The sequence below is a fragment of the Scleropages formosus genome, chromosome 8 (assembly GCF_900964775.1).
Source record: "Scleropages formosus chromosome 8, fSclFor1.1, whole genome shotgun sequence".
NCBI classification, from domain to species: domain Eukaryota; kingdom Metazoa; phylum Chordata; class Actinopteri; order Osteoglossiformes; family Osteoglossidae; genus Scleropages; species Scleropages formosus.
In genome coordinates, this window is record NC_041813.1 from 27,897,376 (window position 1) to 27,923,417 (window position 26,042).

At 43.2% G+C, this 26,042-nt stretch overlaps 2 protein-coding genes across 4 annotated transcripts in view; both read left to right on the plus strand.

Moving 5' to 3' along the window:
• Nucleotides 1-3,681: 3,681 nt before the first annotated feature.
• On the plus strand, nucleotides 3,682-12,518 carry LOC108936691 (26S proteasome non-ATPase regulatory subunit 11). Its single transcript, XM_018756210.1, has 13 exons — nucleotides 3,682-3,798; nucleotides 5,385-5,486; nucleotides 5,714-5,910; nucleotides 6,378-6,435; nucleotides 6,881-7,075; nucleotides 7,588-7,732; nucleotides 8,070-8,130; nucleotides 8,556-8,618; nucleotides 8,763-8,888; nucleotides 8,971-9,006; nucleotides 9,445-9,496; nucleotides 10,656-10,798; nucleotides 11,817-12,518. The coding sequence occupies exons 1-12, from the start codon at nucleotides 3,708-3,710 to the stop codon at nucleotides 10,796-10,798; spliced, it is 1,269 nt and encodes a 422-aa protein (XP_018611726.1). The 5' UTR covers nucleotides 3,682-3,707; the 3' UTR covers nucleotides 11,817-12,518.
• A 427-nt stretch (nucleotides 12,519-12,945) lies between these two features.
• The window catches only part of LOC108937311 (vesicle-fusing ATPase), a 28,669-nt gene continuing 15,572 nt past the window's right edge, over nucleotides 12,946-26,042 (plus strand). For 2 of the 3 annotated variants that reach the window (XR_001966334.2, XM_018757142.2), the window contains exons 1-5: nucleotides 12,946-13,061; nucleotides 20,824-20,841; nucleotides 23,314-23,399; nucleotides 24,140-24,239; nucleotides 25,675-25,714. Coding sequence is in view for 2 of the 3 variants with exons in the window: in XM_018757142.2 (XP_018612658.1) it covers nucleotides 13,050-13,061; nucleotides 20,824-20,841; nucleotides 23,314-23,399; nucleotides 24,140-24,239; nucleotides 25,675-25,714 (256 nt within the window). In the remaining variant the exon portion in view is untranslated. The remainder of the gene's footprint in view (nucleotides 13,062-20,823; nucleotides 20,842-23,313; nucleotides 23,400-24,139; nucleotides 24,240-25,674; nucleotides 25,715-26,042) is intronic. The other variant, XM_018757149.2, reaches the window with a different exon arrangement.

Here is a 26,042-nt window from a genome sequence, read left to right on the forward strand (position 1 = left end):
CAGTTAATAGCACTTGAGGACTTCTTCTCTGGTTCATTTCTGGTGGTCCAGGACAAATTGAATTTTAGATTTCATACTGTGTGAATAAATTGCAAAATTCCATCCAACTTTGACAAAAAAATAAATATGCAGATATATCTGAAAGTGTCAGCCTACTCAGCAACATCTCTGGTCCTCACATACATATTACACAAAAGCCCATTTTAAATATACCTTTCGTATAATTATCCATTTGATTACGGTGCAGGGTTGCTGGAGGTTTAGTGCTTTTTAAACAAAAGAAAGACATACTTGTCTGTTTTAAGTGGCCATAGGGGGGCTGCGGTGGTGCAGCGGATTTAGCTGGGTCTTGCTCTCTCGTGGGTCTGGGGTTTGAGTCCTGCTTGGGGTGTTGTATGGTGGACTGGCTTCCCATCATGGGTGTGTCACCTCCCCCTCCAGCCCTGCACCCTGTGTTGCTGGGTTAGGTTCTGGCTTGCTATGACCCCACTTGGACAAGTGGGTTCAACCAGTGTGTGTGTGTGTGTGTGTGTGTGTGTGTGTGTGTGTGTGTGTGTGTGTGTGTGTGTGTGTGTGTGTGTATTTGCATAGCCACCATAGATTAGATTACATTTGTGTTACACACACACTGGCTGAAGCCACTTGTCCCAAGCAGGGTCATGCTGAACCAGAGCCTAATCTGGCAACACAAGGCTGGAGGGAGAGGGGACACACCCAGGGTGGGATGCCAGTCTATTGCAAGGCACCCCAAGCAGGACTTGAACCTCAGACCCACTAGAGAGCAGGACCCAGCCAAGCCCACTGTGCTGCTGCTCAACCACACCCCCTCCCTTGCATTACATGTAATGTAATGGCTACACAAAACAGGAGAAAAACCAGCTCACTCTCAGAATTTTGCTCTTGTCTTTGGCCTAAAGCATGTCTGAGACATAACCAATTTACAAAACAGCCCGACTCCTCCCCTAAAAGACTGGTATAAAGAGTGAAAAAAAAGCATGGTGCCATTTTACACCACTAGTGCCTTTTTTAGCACGTCTAGGTAGGACATTCGTGTGCCTATTCTTAGACTGATTGGGTGGCCCCATTAAGAGAGCTAAATATGGGATGTAACCCACATGCCAGGATGTTTATACTCATCTCTTTGTTCCAGATTTGCTGTGAAAGATAGTTTTGCCAAATCTGATGAAAACACTCTTCCTGCCATTGACACTGAGTACAGGGGGAACAGCGCTCCCTACCGGCCAGTGAGCACTAAGTCCAGAAGAAGGGCAGTTCTGGACAACAGGAGTAGGACACCTTGGTCCATCAGGTCAATAGGTCACACTGGTTTTCTGGGCTACTTCAACTCCATGTTGTTTCAATGCATAATTTCTTCTATGCTATATTAGCATTTACATACATTTACATTTATTGATTTTGCAGATGCTTTTCTCCAAAGTGACGATATCTTGTAGAAAATACAATATGTTCGTTACATTAGGAGAAAGACATAGTTGCAGACATGTGATTCTTAAGCGCAGTTAGTTTGTTTCTTTCCACCATATACACCAATGTTGATCACACGAGCAGCTGCATGAAACTTTATTCACGATTCCTGATCACCGTCCTAGTAATAATAATATTTTTTTTGGAGATACATATAACTATTTACGTTACATTATAGGAGTAGCTGCTTAAAGGTTTCTCAGGGCATCATCTTAAAGTTATAGAGCATGAACATTTATGCCTTATATGAACTTAAGAGATCATAGGCAAAGCAAGTCTGGAAGAGGTGAGTTTTCAGGCTCTTGTTAAATGTGGACAGAGATTCAGCAGTTCTGAGTGAGAGGGGGAGGTCGTTCCATCACAACAAAACCAGTACCTTTCGTGCGTGGGACCACCAAGCGGGCAGATGTGGAAGAGCGTAGTGGCCTGGCTGGGGTGCAGCAGTTGATCAAATCTTGTAAATATCTTGAACCAGGGTCTTAAATTTGATCCGGGCAGCTATAGGAAGCCAAAGCAGAGAAACGAGTAGAGGAGATACATGGGAATGCTTCGGCCAGTCAGACGCAACTCTGAGCATTCTGTTAAGTGTCTATTATTTGTTTAACGTGCTGATTAGGTTCTACTTTAAATTTATTCCCTAAAACTCAAAAGAGCTGTCGTGGTCCATGGACAGGGATGACTGCAACCCCTGTTATCCCAGATTCTTCCAGATCTCCCCTGATAATAATGATGATCCAGTAAATTTTAAAGACAGCTGACCACCACAGGTCTATCACGTGTGCTTTTTGGGGCTTCATTGAGCCATTTCTCTTCCTAAGAGCAGTTTTTAAACTCTTCATTAAAAAATCAAAATAACATAAATACTGTATACATACAGAGCAGAGTATGTGTTTATTTTTTGTTTGACTGACATACAACTTCCAGAACAACCATGCCAATAAAAAGGGATTTTATTCACAATAATATTTCATTAATATCTAATAGAATTTAATATTAGTCACAATTTTAAGATATATTTTTTTTGCCAATAGCAGAGACATGGGGAGAGAAACATGCAACACAGGTGTTCAGCATTCCCAGAAGAGTGAATTACAGTGCCTGTAATTTAAAGATTCAGCCAGGATGTGGAAAATATATTTTTTTAAATTGCTTTTATAAACAGCACACTGTCACAGCAACATGCAGGCAGAGACAGTACATCATGACTTTGCAAACGTGTCCACATATATACAGCAAGGCATCAGTGTCAAAAGGATAGAATATATCTCAGGTATGATGACGTAGCACTTCTAATCTCTTCCAGAAGGGTGTCCAGAAAATTCACAATTCATTATCAGTATTAGGGGCTGCAGTGGTGCAGCGGGTTTGGATGGGTCCTGCTCTCTGGGGGGTCTAGGGTTCAAGTCCTGTTTGGGGTGCCTTGTGATGGACTGGTGTCCCATCCAGAGTGTATTCTCCCCACCCCAGCCTTGCATCCTGTGCTGCCAGGTTAGGCTCTGGCTTGCTACAACCTTGCTTGGGACAAGTGGCTTCAGCAAGTGTGTGTGTGTTATCAGTATTCATTGGGTCCCATTTCAACCCATTTATATGCCATATGTGTAAGAGCAGTTAGCTACTGTACAGTAACATCCTCGGGAAAAAAGCCTGGGTTGTGCTTTAAGAAAATAGATGGGGGACATCATATTTTTTCCCCTTAATTTTCTGGTTGCATATGCTACCTTTTTCCCATTCGCATTCCTAGAATAAATGTATCAAAGTGCCTGGAGAGGCTTTGCATTTACAGCACAGTTGCGGTGACCCAGAAAATATAATATGAAAACAAAATAATTTAGAAAGATATCACCCTATCAAATGTTTTTTTTTTCATATCATTTTCTGTTTTCTCAAACTACAGGGGGTCTATAAATATGTCACACAAATATCTTTTGAAATATTAAAAGTATGATATAGGATGATGCTTAACATGCTTCAGTTCATCTTTTTGGGGGGGACGAAACAGTTTACTAGCGAAGCAAAGAATAATTATTGTGAAGAAATGAAATACTGCACATTTAAACGCTGGATAATTCTCCATACGCGCGGTAAATATCTTAATTCGAACGTCTCAACAAAAATCGCGATAATGGACAAATAAACTCAATATCCCAGCATGCTACCGTAGCGGAACTTCCGGCGCCGCTTTCGTGCTGTTATGAGAACCAGGCAGTCTGATTGTAGGTAAGATGGCGGCCGCGGCAGTGGTCGAGTTTCAGAGGGCTCAGTCTCTCCTCAGCACGGACCGCAACGCGTCCATCGATATTTTGCATTCAATCGGTAAGTGATGATAATATTGCGACGTGCTGCAACGGAATCGGTCACTTTATTCCACAGGCGGAGAGAATTCCGCCCGGCGATTTGCACTGACTGACGATAGCCGGCTCACGCTGCTGACTCACTGTGAAAAACGTGTGGTAGGCCGAGGCGCTCGGGTGTTCAGTTAAAAGTTGTTTTCCCCCCTTACTGTATGTTCTTGTCAATAAAAACCGATGCCCATTAGGGAATTTACATAATTGTACGTGTTTTAAAACTAAGAGCAATAAAATTTAGGCAACCCCGTCGTCAGGCAGGCATCAACGCGCTGGCTGCTGTGCAGTTCTGCATTAGCGGTCCATGTAGCTCTAAGGCTATCCCCTAGCTTTTGTTTTGTTAAGATAATGGGTCATTCGTATTATTGACATTTTTTGGTAGGACTGGAACGCAAGTGTTTCTGTCGTGTTCGCGCCTGTTAATAGCCTTTTTTTAGGTGAAAGTGAGGTAACTGGGGTTAGCTAGCCACTTAGCCACCTAGCCGCTAGCGAGCACACACAGCACAGCTCAGGTGTTTGGTCTCAGAACGTGTTACTACCAGATTGTGTCTTCCTCATGATCTTCTTGTGCTTTTTCTTTTTTTTTTTTTTTTTTTTAATTGTCTGTGCAAATATTTAGCCGGATCAGCTTGATGTGCTCTCTGGTAACATTTTAAGCAAGCGTGTTAGACCTGTGGAGCACAAATCCGTCTCTCTTGTGGTGTCGCAAGTGTCAAATTGCTGTGACACTTTTGTCATGGGGGGATTCTCCAGGGGAATAAATGTATTAACAGCTGGCATTTTGGCCCCAGGGGTTGTGTGTCAGCTGTTTACGGTGGACAAACGTCCATCTGAAACTGGAGATTGCAATAAAGAAGTATGAGTGACTCATACTCATTTATGTTGACTTTTTTTTTTTTTTTTTTTTTTTTTTTTTTGGAGCATGGATGTTTTACTGAGTTGTAAGTATGTGGAGAATTGCAAGGCATTCTTTTGTTTTGAGGGCTGTGTAACATGTACTCTAAATGTACATTTATTTTAATAGTCACATTAGGCAGATTTCAAATAAAAAGGACTGAAACTTAAATCATGGCTAGTGACGTTTATTTTAATAAACGCGAGAGTTGTCAAATAAGAATTGTGAAAACTGTTGTATTATTCACTTTCCACAGTGTAAAAATGGCTGAAATTGTAGTTTAGCTGAAGTACATTACCATCATTGTAGTTTGATAAATGAGTTACACGTTTTCCTGATTTTGTTGGCACATGCATCATTACTTGTCACTGCTGGCTTGGACTGTTTGGTAAATTTTCCATTTAGGACTTTGAACTTTTTTTTTTTTATTGAGTGTTAATACTGGTGCACCTATTTGCTGCTTTTTGTCTCATGTTCAGTTGGACAAGGCCCCCCCCCCCCTTAGTGTCTCTCCTTCAGTTATCTTTAGCTTTGATTTCAGTTCCGTCATATTTAATTCACTGCTGCTTACACAAGTGCGTCGTTCCGGTGTTGAAGCCAGATGCTTTGTGGAACAGATGTATTTCTTGGTGCTTGAGCATGAGTTGTTGTGCCCACAGTGAAGCGTGACATCCAAGACAGTGATGAGGAGGCAGTGCGTGTCAAGGAGCAGAGCATTTTGGAACTTGGTGGTCTTCTGGCCAAGACGGGACAGGCTGCAGGTAAGACGTTGTACAGTCAGTGTTCCCAATGATGATACGGTGATCATTGCCACAATCAGATTTGTTCATGCTTCAGTAAACTTGTCTGCAACCATATGGATGGTTCCTCTGTTGCGGAAGCTACTTCAATTACTCGAAGGAATTTTTGCAGATACTCCCAGTGCTTTTCTTTTTAAGTGTCTATGCCGAAGAGAGCTCTTCTCATACTTGTTCGTTGTGTCCTGCAGAGCTAGGGGGCCTGCTGAAGTATGTGCGGCCATTTCTTAATTCGATCAGCAAGGCCAAAGCAGCGCGTCTGGTGCGCTCGTTGCTGGACCTCTTTCTGGACATGGAAGCAGCCACTGGCCAGGAGGTGGAGCTGTGCCTAGAGTGCATTGAGTGGGCCAAGCTGGAGAAGAGGACCTTCCTACGTCAGGCCTTGGAGGTATTTGCCGATGATCCACTGTGTTTTTTGCCAGACTTGGTGTGGAGACTTTCATGTCTGATACTGTTTTTAACAAGTATATGAAATACTCATTTCAACATTTACATTTATTCATTTCGTAAATGCATTTCCCCAAAGTGGTATATAAATTAGGGTAGATGACAGTGCATTCTGCAATGGGTGACAAGCTGTACCTGTGAAAGCTGCACTTGGTTGAATTTCTTAACTGCAGACTTGGGCTTTGTTTAGAGGTGTCAAGACAGTTGGTGGTATTTTTTTTTTTTAAATGTTTTTAGAATAAAGGAGTGAAACTCTTCATGCAGATCTTAAAATATGGCAGTACATAGTTGTATCTTCAATTATCTACAGTTTCATATTGAGGAATAAATTAAAATCAGCATGCAGGTCAGTTTATTTTAGTGATGTAAACTATCATTTGCAGTGACGGTTGCTTCTCCCCCCCGTAGGCTCGTCTTGTCTCCCTCTATTTTGACACTAAGAGGTACCAAGAGGCATTATTACTTGGTGAGTTCTGGTGCTGCTCCTTGTCCTCGAACAGAGAAGCATTTTCTGTACCTGGTGTTTACGTAAGAATGATTGGCGATAGGCTTTCACACAGAGATCTTTGTGAATCCCTTTATCATCTTAACTGCCTGTAATTGATTTTGCATATTTATGCACACATGTTTCAAAATATATTTTCTTTAATCATAAAATGAAGTCATATGTCACAGGGAAGTCATGGGGCACTTGTGTTTTCTAAGGATTTCTGCTTTGCAATTGTATTTGAAATTAAATGTTTCATGTCACAGATTAATGATCATAAGTCATTTATTTTTTATTTTATTATTTTTCTTGAATGTCTTTTCCTAAATATTTTATGATAGCATGAAGATAAATATCACAAAAGGAAACAGTTGAATTCTTTGTGACTTTGGGGGTTTCTTTCCCTCTTTTGACCCCCATGTAGGTTCCCAGCTACTTCAGGAGCTGAAGAAGATGGATGACAAGGCCCTGCTGGTGGAGGTGCAGTTGCTGGAGAGCAAGACCTACCATGCACTCAGTAACCTGCCCAAAGCCCGTGCCGCCCTGACATCTGCCAGGACCACAGCCAATGCCATCTACTGTCCACCCAAGTTGCAGGCTGCTCTGGACATGCAGTCAGGTGATTCTCCTTCAAAGAAAGGCAGTGACTTTTCTGCATTTCTGTTCTCTTTTTGCTTCTGATACAATACTTAATTCCATATTTTAACAGTAAAAACCCAATTACACTTGTTTTTATATATCTCTTATAAACTAACTTCTCTGACTTGGACTGCAATAAAGTAAATCATAGCCTCTGCTTTGTTTGTTGGGCAAAGCAGTGGAATTGGTGTACATCAAAAAAGGCTGGGGCAAATTAATGGAATTCCCATTGTGCGAATTTGAAAGTCAAAATTAGGTTGTATAAAGGAAAAAAACAGTGGGTATTATCCTAGATATGCAATGTGAGTTTAAATTAAATAGTGAGGTGTGTTTGGAAACAGGATGCAGACATTAAGAAGGTGGCTGTGCTAAAACAAAAATCTTTGGTAGATGTATGAGATGAACCTTTAATCTTTCTGAAGCACAGCTTTTATCACTCCCAGCCCACATCTGCTCAGATTTCTTTGGTTGAACTAGCTGTTCCTCCTGTAGGGATTATTCATGCAGCGGAGGAGAAAGACTGGAAGACTGCCTACTCGTACTTCTATGAGGCGTTTGAGGGGTACGATTCCATCGATAGCCCCCGTGCAATCACCGCTCTCAAGTACATGCTGCTGTGCCGGATCATGCTCAATGCGTGAGTGTTCTCCGGGGGTGGTCTTGGTGTGCTTCGCTAGAATCACGGCCCATAGGGATTGAGGATTTTGGAGTGGATTATTTTCACACATAAAATCTGTATTTATTTTAGCTGATGGTTTTCTTCAAGGCAAATCAATGTTACATTTGTTTGCTAAATTACATTTGTGTGCTATAAGTTTCTCTATTTAGTTGCCATGTGATTTTGAAATGCATGAAAGGTTTTGCTGACAGACTCCTGTACATCTGGTAGTTTGTGCAATAGTTAAGACCACCAGAACGGGTGGTTTGGTGATAAGATATAATGGCACATAACGTGTTTCCTTTGTCCTCTTTAGACCAGAGGATGTGCAGGCCCTCATTAGTGGTAAATTGGCTCTACGCTATGCTGGGCGACAGGTAAGCTTGCGGCTGAGTTTTCTCCAGCCATCTACCCCACTGTCCTTGGCTTTGTTACTTAGTTGCATAGGCCTTAGGCCTGGGTCTGTATGACAAAACTCATTTTCTCACAAGACCTCATCTTCATCTGGCTTGAAATGCATAGTTGAAGTTTATTCAGTTTTTATAGCCAGTTTTTTTAGAAAAAGAAATCTGCTCAAACAAAGATATTCTTGACCTGGTCCCAGCTGATAGTACAGTATGTGGATCTTCAATCACAGCTGTTCAGTGTGACCCATTTCATCAATATCAGATTTCTTTGCTGGCTTTGAATGTAAAATCAGGCGTGGAGCTGCAGTTTTTGGAAGAGGAATGGTAACTGTTCATAACTAACTTTCATCAGACTTTGACTGAATACAGATTTGAATGCTCTCCCTCCTCTACAGACAGATGCACTGAAATGTGTGGCTCAAGCAAGTAAGAACAGGTCGTTGGCTGACTTTGAGAAGGTATGTTTTAATGGTCGTATTTTTAATCAATCAGGCTGGCTAATATGCCTTTGATACCATCATATATTGTTAATTTCATTGCACTTGTCTTTTGTTCGAAGCTTAAACTCTTACGGGATGTCTGGGTCCGGTTTTCTTCCTCAGGCCTTGACGGAATACAGAGCCGAGTTAAGGGATGACCCCATCATCAACACCCACCTGGCCAAGCTGTACGACAACCTGCTAGAACAGAACCTCATTCGTGTCATTGAACCTTTTTCCAGAGTGCAGGTAAGTGTGGTTTTTTTTTTTTTTGTTGGCTATTTTGCTGATTAATTTGATTTTCACTAAGTATTGGCTTCTCTTCTCTCAGATTGAACACATTTCATCCCTCATCAAACTCCCCAAGGTATGAATCCTTAGTTCTTATGTGTTTGTTGATAGCTTGATGAAATTTCTGTTTCAGCCGTGAACTTTGTGTATGATGCTCATTGTACAAATCCTTGTAAGTTGTCTTGATGTCAGCAAAGAATATTAAATGTCTAAACATTGTTCCTGAGCCAGGCATTTCAGGATCTGTAGCTTTTCACTGCTCAGTAGGTTTGTTGTTAGAGAAAAATATCACCACCATTATGAATTTTTCTGGAATGTGCTGAAAGTCTCATTTTGTGCATGCTTTAAGTTAGTGTTGAAATGGTGAAAACCTACAGACCAGGTGAGACTCATTGAGAGACCACCAAATAGTTCTACCATGAAGGTCTTACCTTCAGGCGTTGGCAGCTGTGGCTTACCTGAGCCGTTTTTTTCGTTTAAAGCCTTAATTTTTCATGGGCCTTTTCTGCTCCAGGGAGATGTCGAGAGGAAGTTGTCACAGATGATCCTCGACAAGAAGTTTCATGGTAAATGGAAGTTGCTTTGTGACATTTGGATGCTTCTCCATGCTGGTACACAAGACTAAAACGATACATTATAAAATGGTTGTCCCCAGCTAACTAATTTGGGCATTAAGACATTTTTGCAATAATAGTTATTTGGTGTAGATGACTTTATGTGTAGTGGTTAGGAGCAAATAATCTCGGCAGGGTTTAAGTCACGTTTAACCAAACCCATACATCAGGTAATATGGGACACTACAAATTGTTGTTTTGTCCAAATTAAGCATAATTTTTGCAATATACGTACAAAAAATTAAGCATATAGTGCCATGATGAAGTTTTAAATGTCATATGTTAACAAATACTGAGCCTTAAGATGGAAAATTTGAAAGACATGATCATTCCATGATTTAAAACAAACTGTTTAAAGGGGGTCTGTATTACCCCAGAGTGCAAAATCTCAGGTGTGTGTGTGTGCGTGTGTGTGTGTGTACACCTGTAAAATGAGCACCTGTCATCTCAAGTCTTGCTGTATATAAAAATGTAAACACCTATGTATAATGCATGCATTTATTTCATGGGTCAGTCTCCGTTTGGCTTGCTAGTACTATGGCGTTTTATACTTAATAGTTCTCACTTTAAGAACTTTAAACTTATTGTAAGTCTGATATTTTTGTGGTTTATACAACGTTTGAAGTCTCAATATGCATATACAGCACCAGAAAAATTAAAATTAATTGTGCTGAAGCAAACAGGAACAGCAGGTAGCTTTGAATTCATTACAGAATCAATTTCATGCAGAGTTTAGAAACTATTTCATTATATGTAAAATTACTTTTTAGATCTTCTTTGATTTATGCAAATGTCAGTGTAACTAAACAGCTTCCCGTATAATTGTTTTGATTTTGCAAATGGGAGAAGGGTTACATCTGTGAAAATGAAGAAAATAATTCACACTAATATTTATAAACAATCATGCAATAAAAACAACTACAGAAGTTGTTTCTGCCTTACTGGTGTTGAAGTAATATGTTCACGTGGTCAGTGACTCTGCGTTCACGGCCTAAATCAACTTTGTAAAAATTTATCCTAGGTATTGTGTGTACCTAGAACTTAAAGGTAAACTGTGTTATAGCCATAATTTTGCAATGTTTCATGTGTTTTTGCCATTTCTTATTCATAGGAATTCTGGACCAGGGAGAGGGAGTCCTCATCATTTTTGACGAACCACCAGTAGACAAAACATATGAAGCAGCGTTGGAGACCATTCAGAACATGAGCAAAGTAGTGGACTCTCTCTACAACAAAGCCAAGAAGCTGACATAGGTGATCACTGCATGCTGCGTCAACACAGAACTTTTTTTTTTTTCTTTTTTTTGGTCCCAGTTTAGTCTTGGCCAGTTCCCCAGTTTTTATCTCCCCTTCAACCGAGACACCACAAACACTGAGGTTGGTTGTCTCAGATGCACTCCTGCTCCAATACACGTACTCTTGGTGCAGTGTTCTTCTCAGTATATATGCTGCACAGCCCTCAAGTTGCCATAGAGTGAAAGTTTTTTTTTTTTTTTTTTTTTTTTTTTTTTTTTTGCCCTGTTCCACGTGCAGCTCCATAGGTGCCTAGCTCACTGTAGCTGTTGCTGTGATCAGTAACGGAGTAATCCCCAGCCACTGTCTCCCTCCAAGGGAGCACAGACCAGTTTGTGTTCCCTGGGAATCCTTACCAGAAGTGGCTGATGTTCCACAGTGGAGATCCATGTTTGAATGTAACTTCGGGCACACAACAATTTAGTTTGCCAGTGGGGACGTCCTGAAACTTTGCTGTTTATGTAAGGTGCACTCCTGTCTAAAATTACTTTTATCACGCATTACTCATCAGACAAGTACGAGTGCAAAGTACAATAACAGGATTTTATATAATTTCACTATAGAACTTGCTTAAATATCTGAGGAAGTACTGTCAAATTTTGATTTGGGCTATCAGTCCCTCAGTATTTTTTTTATTAAAACCTGAAATAAATTTCTCTTGGATTTAGGAAGGGTACTTGTAAGTTTGTATGTTTTTACTGCTTTGTCAAATGCTTCATGAGCTGCAGAGCTTTATTTTTAGTGTAGCTAATACTTATTGAAAAGTTGCTTTTTTGTAAAAAAAAAAAAAAAAAAAATTATATATATACTGCTGTAGTTTCAGGTAATACTTTTGAGCAACTGCACTACAGCAATTGACCCCCTTGGGGATTGGAATTGATGACAACCTTTTGGCTACATTCATGTCTTCAACCACTGCTTGCCATCCTGTTTCTGATAAAGAACTTGTATGACTAACCCTTGTTTGTCTTGCTTACAGAAGTCTGGACCTCTGCACAGTGGAGAGCGTGTGTGACTGTGTGAAACATTTGTGGGGACGGGGGAAACAACAAACGCGCTCCAAACTGCAGTGGGATTTCTGTCTCCCTTTCTGCTTTCACTCTGAAAGTTTTTAAAGTCTCCCCCAAAGGACGGTTTCATCATCATTATCACAACCTTGTATTTTTTTTTTTTACGTTTCTGTGTAACATTTGGCGGCCTCAGCCAGCCATCAGGGAATATTGTAAAATAACAAGAAGCATATACAATTTATATATAAATATACTTATATATTGTGCGCAGAGTTATCTGAGTATTGGCGAAGAGCCGCCCAGATTCCTTATGGGGATTCCTCGAATCGGAGTATACCTCGCCACGCGCCGGTTTGGTACCGCTAGCTGATAATGGACTGATTAGTTTACGGGAGGGTCTCGGCAGGTTTGGCATCAACTGCGAGCACGCTGTTTCCTCCTGTTCCGTTTCTCCCAGTATGTACATAACACTGAGTCTCTGCCTGTCCTGCCTGTCACCTTTTTTATAATGATACAGAATAAAGTCACAGAGAGCCCTGTCAAATATGTGTGTTTGTACAAAAAAAATGGAAAAAAAAAAAAAGAGTCCCTGTGATGGAGTGCTTTGGTTCTTAGGAGATGGGGTGGGGTTGCTGAAGTTAAGTCATTTTCTAATTAAAGATTTTTATTTCCTCGGATTGTGAGTTCTGAGAATCTCTTTTTTTTGCCCTCCTCTGCTTACTGTGTGCGGACAGAGCTTCCGCCAGCAGATCTGCGCTCTGGGCCAGGCGGCCTGTCCTGCTCATGGCAGCGGTGTAACAATCGGTGAAATTACTGCAGGGTAAATTATGAGCACGTGAGTAATCCACGTGGAAGTTGTAACACAGACTGGACACACGCTGCAGCCGCCGAGCCCATTTTCCCCTTCAAATTGCCTGAAGGGTGGGTGACACGCGCAGATCTGATCAATAATAAAATGCCGTATTTATTTAGCGGCCTAATAGGATACTGCGAGAGAGCCGGTGCGCCGCCGCCGGTGTGTCATACCGCTAGTTAGCGAGGGCACTTGTATTCCCTTGACGCCACGTTCGCGCATGCGCAGCCCTGTTCCTCTGACGCGCGCGCCTCCGCGCCCGCGCTCGCGCTCGCTCACAAGGCCCCTGTCCGCGGTGCTGGCGGTTTTCGTTCTGAGCTGCGTCCCTGAACGCCCGACACTTGTGAAGATGGCGGCTCGGGTGAGTTTCTCCTCCCTGGAGGGGGGACACCGTTCGCGTTCGGCCGCTAATTCACGTTTCAGCCATGTGTTGTGCCTCGCTGCTTAAGTTTAGTGTTTTAAAAAAAAAAAAAAAGGGGGCAAAAACGCGACTATTTGGCGCCGGGGGGCCGCTCGCTCCGTACCGCGCTGTTCTACCTCCGCGCGCACCTGCAGGGACAGTCAGTCAGTCAGTCAGCAGTGCACATCTTACCACTCTCTCTTTTTCCTCTTTTTTTTTTTTTTTTAAAAAAAGCACCCGCTGCTTATTTATTGCTGATAAAATGAATTCCTTAGCAAATGGCGGACGTTGAGGTTGAGCTGGTTCGTAGTGGGTATATAATAAGCCAGGCAGGACGGGTAAAAAAAATAAATGGTCGGAGAGCGAATCATGTGAATGAATGATGCGGCAGCAAGCAATGCTGGAAAAATTCTTTAAAAATATAAAAATAACATGATAGAATAATATGAACAATAATAACAAGTAACAGCATTCCATTCCGTACAGCGCTCTACTCAGCTGCATCTGAAAATAGTTTGACAGCTAAACGAGCGCGAGTGAATTTCCACACCATGATTCCGCATGAATATGAATTATAAGTGTTTTTCATCATCATGTTCAGTTCATTTCGGAATCTCGGGGCTCTCGGGTCTCTGTCCCCTTGGTTCGGCTGCGCGGAGGTGAAGCCCGAAAGATCCGCAAAATCATACAGTCAGTGAGTGTTTCCGCGAGAGCGCAGCAGGACGCGGTGTGAGAGAGAGAGAGAGAGAGAGAGAGAGAGAGAGAGAGAGAGAGAGAGAGAGAGAGAGAGAGAGAGAGAGAGAGGGGGGGAGGAGCAGAGACACTGCAGCTGTCCAGTGCTCACACACAGGAGACACAAAGGCTACATAGCAGTCCAACGAAAAATCATGAATAAGATACATTTCCGTTGACTCTTGTTCCGTGTTCATCTACCGACAGTTGTTATTTACCCATACAGCATGGTAACTTTACTGGAGCAGTTAGGGTAAGTACCTTGCTCAAGGTGGGATGTGAACCTGCAGCCTTTTTCTTCCTTCAGTCATTGCACTTCCAGCTCCTCCCCCCTGCCTTTGTGGGACACTATATATTAAATGCAAGTCCTAAAGGTTATAAAATACCCTAAATTGCTCCAGTAAAATTACCCTGCTGTATAAATGGGTAAATAATTGCGGGTGGATTAACACATGTCGCTTTGGAGAAAAGCATCAGTTAAATTCATAAATGTTTCATAATATATATTATAAATGTAACATGTGATCAAACCTCCACCCTTCTGGTAAGTGCAACCCTAACCATAACCCTCACCCGTAACTGCTAATCCTTATCCCTAACCATACCCCTACCCCTAACTATTTATCTTGCCCCTAATCCCTAACCCTACCCCTAATCCTTACCCCTAATCCCTAACCATACCCCTACTCCTAGCCACTTATCTTGCCCCTAATCCCTAACCCTAGCCCGTAACTGCTAATCCTTACCCCTAATCCCTAACCATACCCCTACCTCTCACTCTTTATTTTTCCCCTCACCCCTTATCCTGCCCCTAATCCCTACCCCTAATCCTTACCCTTACCCCTAATCCCTAACCATACCCCTACTCTTTACTGTTTATCTTGCCCCTAATCCCTATAGCCCGTAATCCCTAACCCCTAATCCTTACCCTTACTCCCTAACCATAACCCTAATCCTGAGGGCCATAGTGGGGAATGAGAAGATAAACCCAGTATCCAGCCTTGTGAATCTGCGTGCTTACATTACCATGTTTTTGTTGGCGATGTTCCGCTGTTCCCATGCCATACGTCTGCAGTAAACATTATACAGGGTGGAGCCCTGTGTGTTTTCAGACAAAATCGCTGCTCGGTTATACGGAGAAGCCCATTCACCCCAGGACCTGCCATCAAACGCATGAGGTTACGACAGGTGCTCATAAGTAATCCTCCAGCACGCGTTTTGGCGTGAACATCTTCGAAACACTTGAAATGCAGTGCACAGCTTCCTCTTCTCCATTCCGTATGGGTTGTGAAATTCAGGAAGTTTCCACGTAGCACTGACTTTGCACATCATAATTATTACACACAGACAACATCTTCGCAATGTTTATGCCTGGCCTAGACATAACTGATATAAAATAAATAACTTTCCGAGCATCATGTTATTATTTGAATAGAATGTACCTTTGTTCTTGGAAGTAGAGCTCAGAATTTGTCTTTTTACTTTTAAAAAACACAATTACTCAAGTAAAAGTACTTGCCCAGCAATTTTAGTAAGTTAAAACTGTCAGGTGGAAAAAATACTCTTATCAAGTTATTTTAGTGTAAATTTTCATGTTGCAAACCACTATGTTAACAAAAACAATTACCCCATCAGTCTTCTCAACAAATTAAATCTGCTGCTCCATTAAAATTATACAATGTCAGTAATTCCAATGAAATAAGTACACAATACATACATAATAATGAAATAAATACAGAAAACATTGTATGAACTCGCTTTACTCAGAATATGTAATTTCATAGCTTCTCATGGCTCTGCTGTCTTAGCAGCATTTTTATTGGAAAGAGAGAAATAAAACATCGTTGTTCTCCAAAAAACACAGTATCTACAGAGCCGCTGCTGACCAACACACTGTCATGTTCAGGCTAAACGAGTATATTTATTAAAATATCAGGTAACCCAGTACCTGCAGTGCCCTTGAGCAAGGTACTTACCCTTAAGTGGTCAAGTAAAAATTACCCTGGCTGCATAAATGGGTAAATATTCGTAAGTGCCTTAGTGTTTGGACGCAACAATGTAGATGGCTTTTGGAGAAATCTGTCAATTTAATGACTATATATAAAAAATAGAACTCGGTTCTGCTGTTCGATGTTCACTCCCAACTCTCCAGTAGCAGTTGGGAGCACTTAAAAGCGAATGAAATCCTCACCTCGCTTCGAGAACGATTTAGATAGCTCTTCCAGGGGATATCTAGGGTAAATCATGACCGAAAGCCGCGTAAGAAGGTAACTGGTAGTGTTACTCTGTTTATGTGACACTTTTTTCCAAGGTAACGTACAATGTTGATCTGCCTACAATTATTTACCCATTTATACAGCAGGGTTATTTTACCGGAGCGATTTTAGGGTCAGTACCTTACTCAAGGGTACTATAGCTGGGATTTCAACCCACGCGCTTTGGGTCCTAAGTCAGCAGCTCTCACCGCTGCGCCGCCAGCTGTCCTGCTGATGTGTGAGGTGCATTTTTGCGGAATGGCATGGGTCCAGTCCTGTTCAGAGCAGTAATGCGGTGCGGTGTGTGTTGCAGTGTTAGTGCAGGTGAGTTCTGTCAAATGGCTCCAAAACCCTGCAGACTCGTGTCCGTTTTGCACTTTCCCTATCCGACGTGCTCGAGTTTGAACCACCTTTTTTCCATGTGTCTCTTGGAGCGTTTCCCGCAGGTATCTGCGGCCATGATAGGAAACGCTGGAGTAGCCAACCAGGGTTATAGCTGTGAAGCACGACATTATCCTTTCTTTTTTTCCGCATCGACGGCGGCGTTTTCATCCAGATTTGTTCCTCTTTGCAGTTCATACGGGCGTTTGGGTGACGAGGGGAGGACGACGTCGGTTTGCGGTCCTGCTTTCAACGCGCCCTTCTTGGCCACTGTACGCTGAAGGGCAGAGCTGAGTCATAGGCGGCTGCACAGTGGGCATTGTGACCCGTAGGTGGTTCAGTTCGAGGTTATTCATGCAGCCCCACCACTGGCGTATGTAGTTATGTGTCGATTTATCAGAAGTTCCTCGACCCAAGCATTTCGACTCTTGGCTCGTTTAGAACTGATTTAAATCCTTTCCTCGCTCAGCAGCTGTTTAGTGTTCATATATAACTATAAAAGTGGTTCCAGTGATGGTGTGATTCACACCGTAACAGTTTTATTGACCACAAAGGTGAATGAATTTGTGTGTGTGTGTGTGTTTGCGCTATGCCGCACTTGGCAACCCCGCAGCAGTGCCAGGTGTCTTTTCTGCAGGTCGAAAGAATCGCTTTCTCAAAGTGTTCTGATTTCTGCCTAAAAGCTAGAATAAGCAAATGGGGGGGGGGGGGAAATCAGGACCGTCAACCTTTTTTATTAATAGCAGTCTGATGTTTTTGTTGCTGAATAAATAGTAGATGGCGGATTTAGTCCTCTGCTCAGCAAAGTTGACAAGTATTTAAATGAGAACGTGAAGGGGTCCATTAAGAATTCATGGAAGTGTATGCACTGGGTTTGTTGTCCTGCAAACAGTAAAAAACCAATTAGTTGGTTTTAAACAACATTGAGAATCGTATTCTTACAATATCCGATTTAATCCCATACCCCTACAGTTATCTTCTCTGCTCCCTCCTTTTGATTTCAAAATGTAACGCATTCCATCACTTTCTGACGCTTTTAAATGCCTTGGTATATGATCTCTCAACGATGCGGCCTGCGACACGTACTGCTCGGGGACCGAGGACGTCGAAAATGTGTCAAGATGACTGTCATAACACTGTGTCATTATAACGCCACCTCCTTTGTTCCTTTGCACTAGACCAAGTGCTATGTGAATACGAGTGATCGGTCACAAGTGCTGCTCTAGGTTGCCACATGGCTTCGGTGATCTATACTTGACAGCTCTACACATTGTTTTTTTTTTTTTTTTTTTTTAAACTTTTATTTTTTGGCCTGGCCTTCAGTCCACCTGGGTCATGTCTTATTTTAAACGTTCTGTCCCTCACTCAGCAGCTACACCCGCTTCGTCTGCAGTGGCGGAAAGTGTACAGGAGTAGTTGCTATCCATAAACGGCCGTGTCCAAACACAACTACGGTACGTGACGTCTAGTTGTACATTTGATGGCGCTACTAGTTACGAAAATGGGTTGTTTATTGTTCTCTTGCCGTGCTTGATTGTTTATCATTGTGATTACATTTGTTATCAATAACCACCTGTCCAATCCTGGGCTGCGATCATCTGGAGGTGGTCGGGAATACAGGGATGCGTGACACCCTGGACGGGACACTTTTGTTTGTGCTTTTTCTCTCTACTTTTTACAGTTTCTACATGTCCCTTCCTGAGTGTGAAGGATGTGGAGTGCGTGTCCGTGGTGACGCTCACTATCCTGTGAGCATGTACTCTAGTTGAGTGACTGAGTGCAGATGTAATCCCTCAATCCCTGTCTGTCTCTCTCTATCCGTTTCGTTTGCTCCCTCAATTGTAATCCCTGAGCCGCGCTATATTTAGCAGCGTCTTTTTCCGTTAGCAAAGCAGCATCCTCTTGTCCACTTTCACCAGTGCCCGTAACTGCGTGTGACAAACCAGGAAACAAAGCTAATATATTAGTTATTTTTCCCTCTACGGAGTGCTGTATGACACCCCATAGAGCTGAGTGTGATTCCTTGGGACAGAAAACCTGTGTCCTCTGATGTTTTCCAGACCCTGATACAAAGGTCCTGTAATCAGTCAATAAATTGCCTTATTTATTTCTTCAGGTGATGCTTTTCTCCAAAGCGACTTACAAGATTAAGCATCTTACAGCGATTTACGCATTTATACAGCTAGAGCAGCTGAGGGTAAGCAGCTTCATCAGGGGTAGAGGTGCCGGCATGTGGTTTGAATCTGGGCGCTCCCAGTGTGACCCAGTGGCTCTAAACACCTTGCCACTTACTGCCCTATTCATGTAACTTTACCGGGATGTGTAGCATGATGAGACGCAACTCAAATCATCATGAGGATGCACCCGGGGGTTGGATCCCGTCTCTTTTCAGCACGGCAGGGGTTTAGCTGTGTGCCAGAACTGCAGAGGAGCGTCCTTGATAGGTGGAAAGAGGTGAACCTGCGTCAATAGGGGGACGAGCGACAGCCGCCCAGCTACCCAGGCGCCACGGACGTCTTGGAAACCCCACCCTGAAGTGGTGGTCCGTGCGTTGTGCACGTGGCTGCGTGTGGGTGCCGGGTCTGCACTGCAGCACGGTGCCGAGTGGCAAGCGCGGCGCGGGATGTGCCAAGTGAAGCAGCATGCCGTGACTTGGCGCTGCGGTTTGTTCAGATGGACTATCTTCAGCGGCGCTCACGGAGCTGCCACCGGGTCCCACGCCACGATCCCTCCCAGCTCTCTGACCATGTTAAATATGCAGAAGGAAGCAGCCAGAAATAGAGCTTTACATTCAGGCAGGAGAGTCGTGAAATGGGTCGCGAAATGGGCTTCTTGCCTGCTTTTAGAAGTGCAGTTGATAGGGAATTAAAAGATAGTTTTTAATAGTTGTTAGTGAAGTCTAAAAATTGTTTATGGAACGAGCTTGGACACATGCATCTTATCAGTAAGATCTTTTTTGGGAGCATGAAGATTTTCTGTTTCCTCTTTCTACATGCAAAACAGTTTGTGCCTCTTCTACTATTATTATTTCAGTTCTTAGCTTTTGCTTTTACCCAAAACCCTAGCATTCTAGTGATGTGATTACATTTATTCGTTTAACTGACGACTTACAACATTAAGGTATTTTACAATTATTTGTCCATTTATACAGCTGGGAAATTTTACTGGAGCAATTCAGGGTAAATACCTTGCTTCTGCAACCTTTGGGTCCAAAGCAATAGCGCTAACCAATACACCACCGTCTGCACTGTAGTAATAATATAATTGAGATAATAATCTGGATAGGTGGCGGGTTCAGCCGGTGCTCGCTGTGTGGCGGGTCTGGGGTTCGAGCCCTGCTTGGGCTGCCTAGCAACAGACTGGCGTCCCACCCTGGGCGTTTCCCCTCCCCATTCAGCCTTGCGCCCTGTGTTTCCGGGTAGGTTCTGGCTCGCCGTGACCCCGCTTGGGCCGAGCGGTTTCAGCCAGTGTGTGTATATATGTAATGATCTGCATATTGCAGTAGATGCCCTGTGATACACTGGTGTACCCTGCATCATGCCCTGTGCTTCCAGGATAGGCTCTGGAGCACCACAAACCAGTACTGGAGAAGTGGTTATTGCTGATGGATGGATGTTGATGTCAATACAAATGTTAATAAATCTAATGAAATCCACCCTTGAAATCAGATCTGGAAAATGGGAACTCACAATTTTGGCCAAACTGAATCACAAGGGGGGGAAAAAAATTGGCTCACGCTGATAATGATGATCCTTTTAAATCGAATTGAGCAAGTTCTCATGAAATCACATTTTATGCTTTGCTCTTATGCAACACATTGAATAATAATAAAAAAAAGACTGGATGAATAAATGCCTCATTGACTGTAATATCATTTTCTAATAACGTTCATTATGAAATCACCAGCTTTAAATGAAGTGTGTGCTCATGCCTTAGCAGTTAACATTACCAGGGTAATGATTTATTAAAGAACTAGCTAAGCTTGAATGGAGGGTGCTTAGCAAACCGTTAGTTGTGACTGAAAATGTATGTGCTTAATGTCTCTATTTCAGCCCTTGGGATCAATTTCTTTGGCAAGGGGCTATTTCACACCTCTGCAACTGCTATTCTGTGCTTCCGTCTTGTGGGCCGTATTGCATTGTAGTCAAGGTGGTAGCTCAAACAAACTTGTCAAGAGACTTTTGTGAAAGGACCCCAACTCTGACCCGGTCCTCTGCTTACGATGGAGGGTATCGTACCTGTCTTCTCGATGCACCTGTCCGCCACCGGTTCCGTATTTGTGGCGTTCTGGCATTTTCATATCTCTTTCTGTTGTCCTCTTCCCCTCCCTCCTGCTTCCTTGCATTGGCCCCCAGGTTGTAATATTTTTCAAGGTATGTATATTTTTGGGGAGGATAAAGGCAGTGAAAGTGTCAGCTATACGGGGGACACCTGCTAACCTCACTAATGTCGCTTGAGCGAAAGTGAAAGGTCACCGGCAAGCGGAGTAACACGATGCTTCCTACAGTCGTCTAACCCCGGAGTGTGTCCAAATGAAGCATTTGAAATGCATGGCATTGAGAGTTAAAAGGTGCAAACTTAACCAGGGAACATGGACGCAATTCATCCTTTTCCTTTCGGTCCACTTCATTTGCTTCATTTCTTCATTTCGACCTGCTGGCAGATGTGTGCCCACGTGTCCCGGTCCATTCCTTGGGGGAGGGTGGAACTTGTGCTGGGCTGCAGCAGCATGTGATCTACGTGTAGCAGAGAGATAGGGCTTCAGGAGGAGCTGGGCTCTTCTTCACTTTCATTCTGAATGACGGCTTTACTGCTTTTACTTCCCACGTTACCTAGACAGGTAAAGGCGAACGCTTCCTTGAAAGCTTGCACTCAGTCTCAAACCTGTTGCCCCTCTCCCACATGGACCGAAAAGGCGTGATGTCTTGCGAAAGCCACTCAGATGTGTCCGAATTACACTGGTCCAAGTATTGGTAAATGTTTACTTTTAATGCATTATGACTTTTATGGGTATTCCTTATAAGCCGTTTGATTCACTTAATGGATTATGGTTTGTAGTAAGGGTTGCACAGCAGAAAAATTGGATATTTCTCCATTTCCTTAATAGTTTTTGGTTTTTCCAAATGATGTTGAGAGCTGTACGGTGGCCCATGCTCAATTATATGGAAAAGCACAAAGCTTTTGCATAATTTCTTTCCCAGATGTGGTGCTTTAGAGTGCAATTAAGTGGCTTCTTCATGCCTTATATTTGTGTGCTTTAGTCTAGTTCTGAGCTGCTGTAGAATTTCTGAGTTACATCATCTAACAGTATTTGGCTTTAGGCTCTATCAGTCTGTCCCAGGTTCGGATTGTCTTGATTGTAGCCGGAATTAGGAAATGATCAAGACCCGGCGATCCTTCCTCTGTCCTCCTGGTCCTCTGGACAGGAGACTGTTGAGGCAGTTTGCACACCAGCAGCTTCATCTTAAACCTTTTGCGGAGCGTTACCTGTGGCTACGCGTCACCTTCAGCTGCCCATGTCATATGGTGAACACATACTGCTTGGCTGCTCCAGTCCAGTATACATTGCCCTAGAACCCTACCCTCAGCCTGCTCCCCTCCAAAAGAATTCCAGCTTGCATACACACTCTTTGTGCGCACTCTTTGCTGGCCTGACCTGCAAACTGCGCTCTGCATGATTGCACTTGTGACTGATGTCCTTCACTGGGGGGTGGCATACATGTTCCGGCTGGTAGAGCCAATGGCCAGACAGTCTTTAGTCTCTCCTAATCGAGTCTCTGGGCACTGAGTGAGGTTTTCACTTGTAACCCTTTCCTATAGATGAGAAATGTGGCTCTCTAGTACGTACTCTATTTAGAAAGGTAAGTCGTCACTCCAGTGTGTGTAATCGCAGGCATCATTTATTACCCGATACTTTGAATCTGTGATTTAGAAAAAAAAAAAAATTATAGATATGTGTATAGTTATTTTCTTTTTTGTAATAGAGTGCAGATTTAAAGCTGGAAGGCTCACTGAGTGTCCTGGGGTTTGTGGGCAGGGGCTTGGAGAGCTCACAGCATGACGTGACGAAGGATGCGATGCAACCAAGCGCCTGTGCAGAGCGGGGCTGCCGTGCTGCCGTCTTCTCCCTCACCTCTCTCTCTTGCCAGCAGAGAACTGAAGCTTTCCCATGCCTGCAGCTACGCTCTAACTGCAGTTACTGTTCAACTGCTATCTCTCCATTGGGGCTCTTCAGGGAAGTCATCGCAAAGCTTCGAGGCCTCCACGATGGAACAGAATAGGTCACAGCTGATGAGGAGCGCGCGGCTCCAAACTCATCTGTGACTGTAGGTGTCCCCGAGAGAGCCGGCTGCAAGAAATGAGCAGCGACGAGAGTAATGACAAGGGGAGCCCGTTTGGGGTTCAGCTGTGTCAAAGACCTCCGCCTTCAGCTCCCGGCTGCTCGTCGTGGGCCGGAAATAAGCAGGCTGTGGTTTCTCGCTCAGTTTCAGACCCTCGTAGACACACACTGGAGGTCTGACATGCCACCCCTCCAGCAGTGTTGTGGTGAATGTGCTAGGCTGATGCTGTGTCCTTTCCCATGTGACGTCTCTAGGATGTCGGTCAGTGTACGTGAGGTGCTATGATTTTCCTACCCTAGCTTTTGGGGGTCAGGCAGTGCTGCCGCTCAGGACTTCACAACCAGGAGGTGTTAAGAACAGCACAAGTCTTTAGAGCGTGATGCCTAAAGCAGACTGGTTCGGCGTGTGTAAACAAAAGGGCTGCATTGCAGGGTTGTCGTTCTCTTCTAACTGGCTCCTTTTCGGCTTCTTTCTCTGCCCCCGCCCTCCCGGGTGAATCTGCAGACGATGCAAGCGGCACGATGCCCAACAGACGAACTCTCGTTGACGAACTGTGCTGTGGTAAATGAAAAGGACCTGCAGTCTGGACAGTGAGTATAGGCAGTCCTCTCTGTCTGTCTTCCATTTGCTGTTGGACATGGGAAACTGGTATCATGCCGGAGTAAATACTCCTCAACAGCTTACATTTATTTTACTTTTCCATTTCCATTTACAACTTGTAAAGAAGCCTACACAAACAGGGAGCTGTAGTCCCCATCTGCATGCTGTTGACTTTGTGGTCATGTCAAGCCGGCCAAAATCGCCGCCTCCGTTTCAGTCCTCTAATATTCATATGACTTCATGAAATAAGCAGTGGCATTTTTTTGGCAAGTGCTTGAAAGGCAGCAATGCTGGAGAAATGCCAGCTCATTTGGCTCATTTATTAATACCAAAACTGCAGACCTGTTGCGATACAACAGATTTCCAAACCCGACAAAAACCGTTGTTACGTATCTTTATTTCTGGCTTCTGGAAGTCTAGTTCTGCCAGAAAGAATAGGACAAAATCACTCCTGAGCAGCGTGCAAAGCTGCTTCAGACTTACCCCAAAAGACTTAGTGTATTTTTGCAAAAGGATACTCTACTAAATATTAATTTGTGGTAGGTGAATAGTTGTGCAAGCACTGTTTCTCCTTAAAATATTTTTTGAGCCTAAAAATCAAGTTGTTTACTTTTGCTTTCAAGATAAACTGTTAGAACACTTAGATTCACAATAAAAAATACTTAGTTGCAGTACCCTGGCAGCGAGTACTCGTGTGTGTTGAGATTTGCTTGTTCCTGTCTTCCTGCAGACATGTGACTGTGAAAACCACGCCTACCCACAAGTTTGTCTTCACTGTAAAGTGCCACCACAGCGTGGTGCCAGGTACCATCGCCTTCAGCTTGCCGCAGGTACCGGTGCCCCACCAGCGACTCCGTCATCCTCCCATCACCTCACATCTTAATGTTTGTTATAGGTGGCATTGTTTGAAATGGCTTGGACAATTTAAAGCATTAAAATGTTACTAAACATGGAATCAAAAATACATGTCAGCATTTAATATATTAAATTGTTTTCTGTTAGTATTGGCATTCTGTCCAGGGTGTAGCCCCCTAGCCTTGCGACCACTGATTCTGCGATAGGCCCTGGACCACCAGCAGCCCTGATCAGCAGAAGCGGTTATTGAAAATGGATGGCTAGATGGATCATTTTCTGTTAACTGATTACAGTCTGTTAACAGGACTAAAATAAAAAACAAAATATTGAACCTCTTATAACTTGCTGGAATTCTAAAAGTGATGAAGTGTCTTTGTCCTATATCTAGCCAAAAAAAACATTTTAGGTATTACTTCCAGCAGTAAAACTTCAGAGATCATCTATTTATTAGACACTGACCCAGGTAGGGGGTAAATTTGCACTGTAGCTCCTCTAGCGGCTCCCCTGTTGACTGGCAGTGTGGGTGCAACGCCGATGGCACTGGTCAGGCCGCCTGGCCTCCGCCGACAAATGCCAGTTGAAAAGATGATGCTGTGGGCATCCCTGCCATGTTGAAAATGAGAGCACTGCATGCCAGCAGCGGAGCGACAAGTCAGTGCAGTCATACTTTGGTCGTGCTTCAGGCCAGAGAGCAGACACACATCGATGTTATTTACTTGGAGGATTCAGCTGCTTTTTTAATTATACATTTTAAATGCTATTTTGAGCACTGCAAATTTCTGTGCAAACCTATACCATACTGAAGTACCCTAATTACAAAAAAGTGTAATGATAGTTATTATAGTCACTGAAACAGGTGGAAAAAATAACAACAATTGTATGCATTTTAACATGTTTCAACACTCTCAGTAACGCACTAAATGATCTGTTTAAATAAACCTAAAGACTGTAGGCTTTATCATGTCTTGTATGGACAGAAGAGAAATTAATCCTTTGTTTTTCTGATGTGAGACACTTTGTTTTACACTGTGTTCAGTACACACTGGAGCCACTCTAATGCATCGTGTAGCTCCTCCATTAACTCGATTTCTGTATCGATCGCTAAAGGCAGACCCTTCCTTTTCCTCAACGAAAAATTTTCCTACATCCTGGATTGTTATGTATTTGGAAAGATTTTTGAGTGTGGTTTTTCCACTCAGTATGTAATGAAAATCATCTTTGCCTTTGAGCTGGTCTGCATGGTCTGACAAACAGGCTGCATGTAGGTTTTTCTGTATGGACTCTATTTGTAACTCTGCGACTTGGAAATGTGGTTTTGTGAGTAAAGTGTACTGGTAGCAACTATCAACCAATCGAATTTCTTCCATGCTCTAGACTGCTGGTCTCACCTTCTTAATCTTATTCTTTCAGAGGAAGTGGGCTGGCCTCTCAATTGGGCAAGAAGTGGAAGGTAAGACCATTGGAACAGGAACACCGAAGACTTACCGATCGGTTTCTGGAATCACTGACCGATAAAAGTAATTAGCCAATTTCCTAAAATTGTAGAACAAGTTAATTATAAAGGAAAGTTTCGCCAATGCAGCATGCTGGGACGCTGAGCATATGCTGTGGTCAAGCATGATGCAGAACAGGGTGGACCTCCGGAGTGTGACTATCAGTCACTACCTGCTATCTGAGTAACATAAAAAAAAAAAGACCAGGAAGACCATCCCTGACGTTGGAAAGACCCCCTTACCAAGTTCAGTGCTACTGTTCCTATTTGTAAGGAGCAGTGCATC

Excerpts from the sequence above, each read along its gene's own strand:
- LOC108936691 (XM_018756210.1), top strand. The coding sequence starts at position 3,708 with ATGGCGGCCGCGGCAGTGGTCGAGTTTCAGAGGGCTCAGTCTCTCCTC. Across the intron at positions 8,131-8,555 it reads TACGCTATGCTGGGCGACAG|ACAGATGCACTGAAATGTGT; the intron begins GTAAGCTTGCGG and ends CCTCCTCTACAG. Across the intron at positions 8,889-8,970 it reads AACCTTTTTCCAGAGTGCAG|ATTGAACACATTTCATCCCT; the intron begins GTAAGTGTGGTT and ends CTCTTCTCTCAG.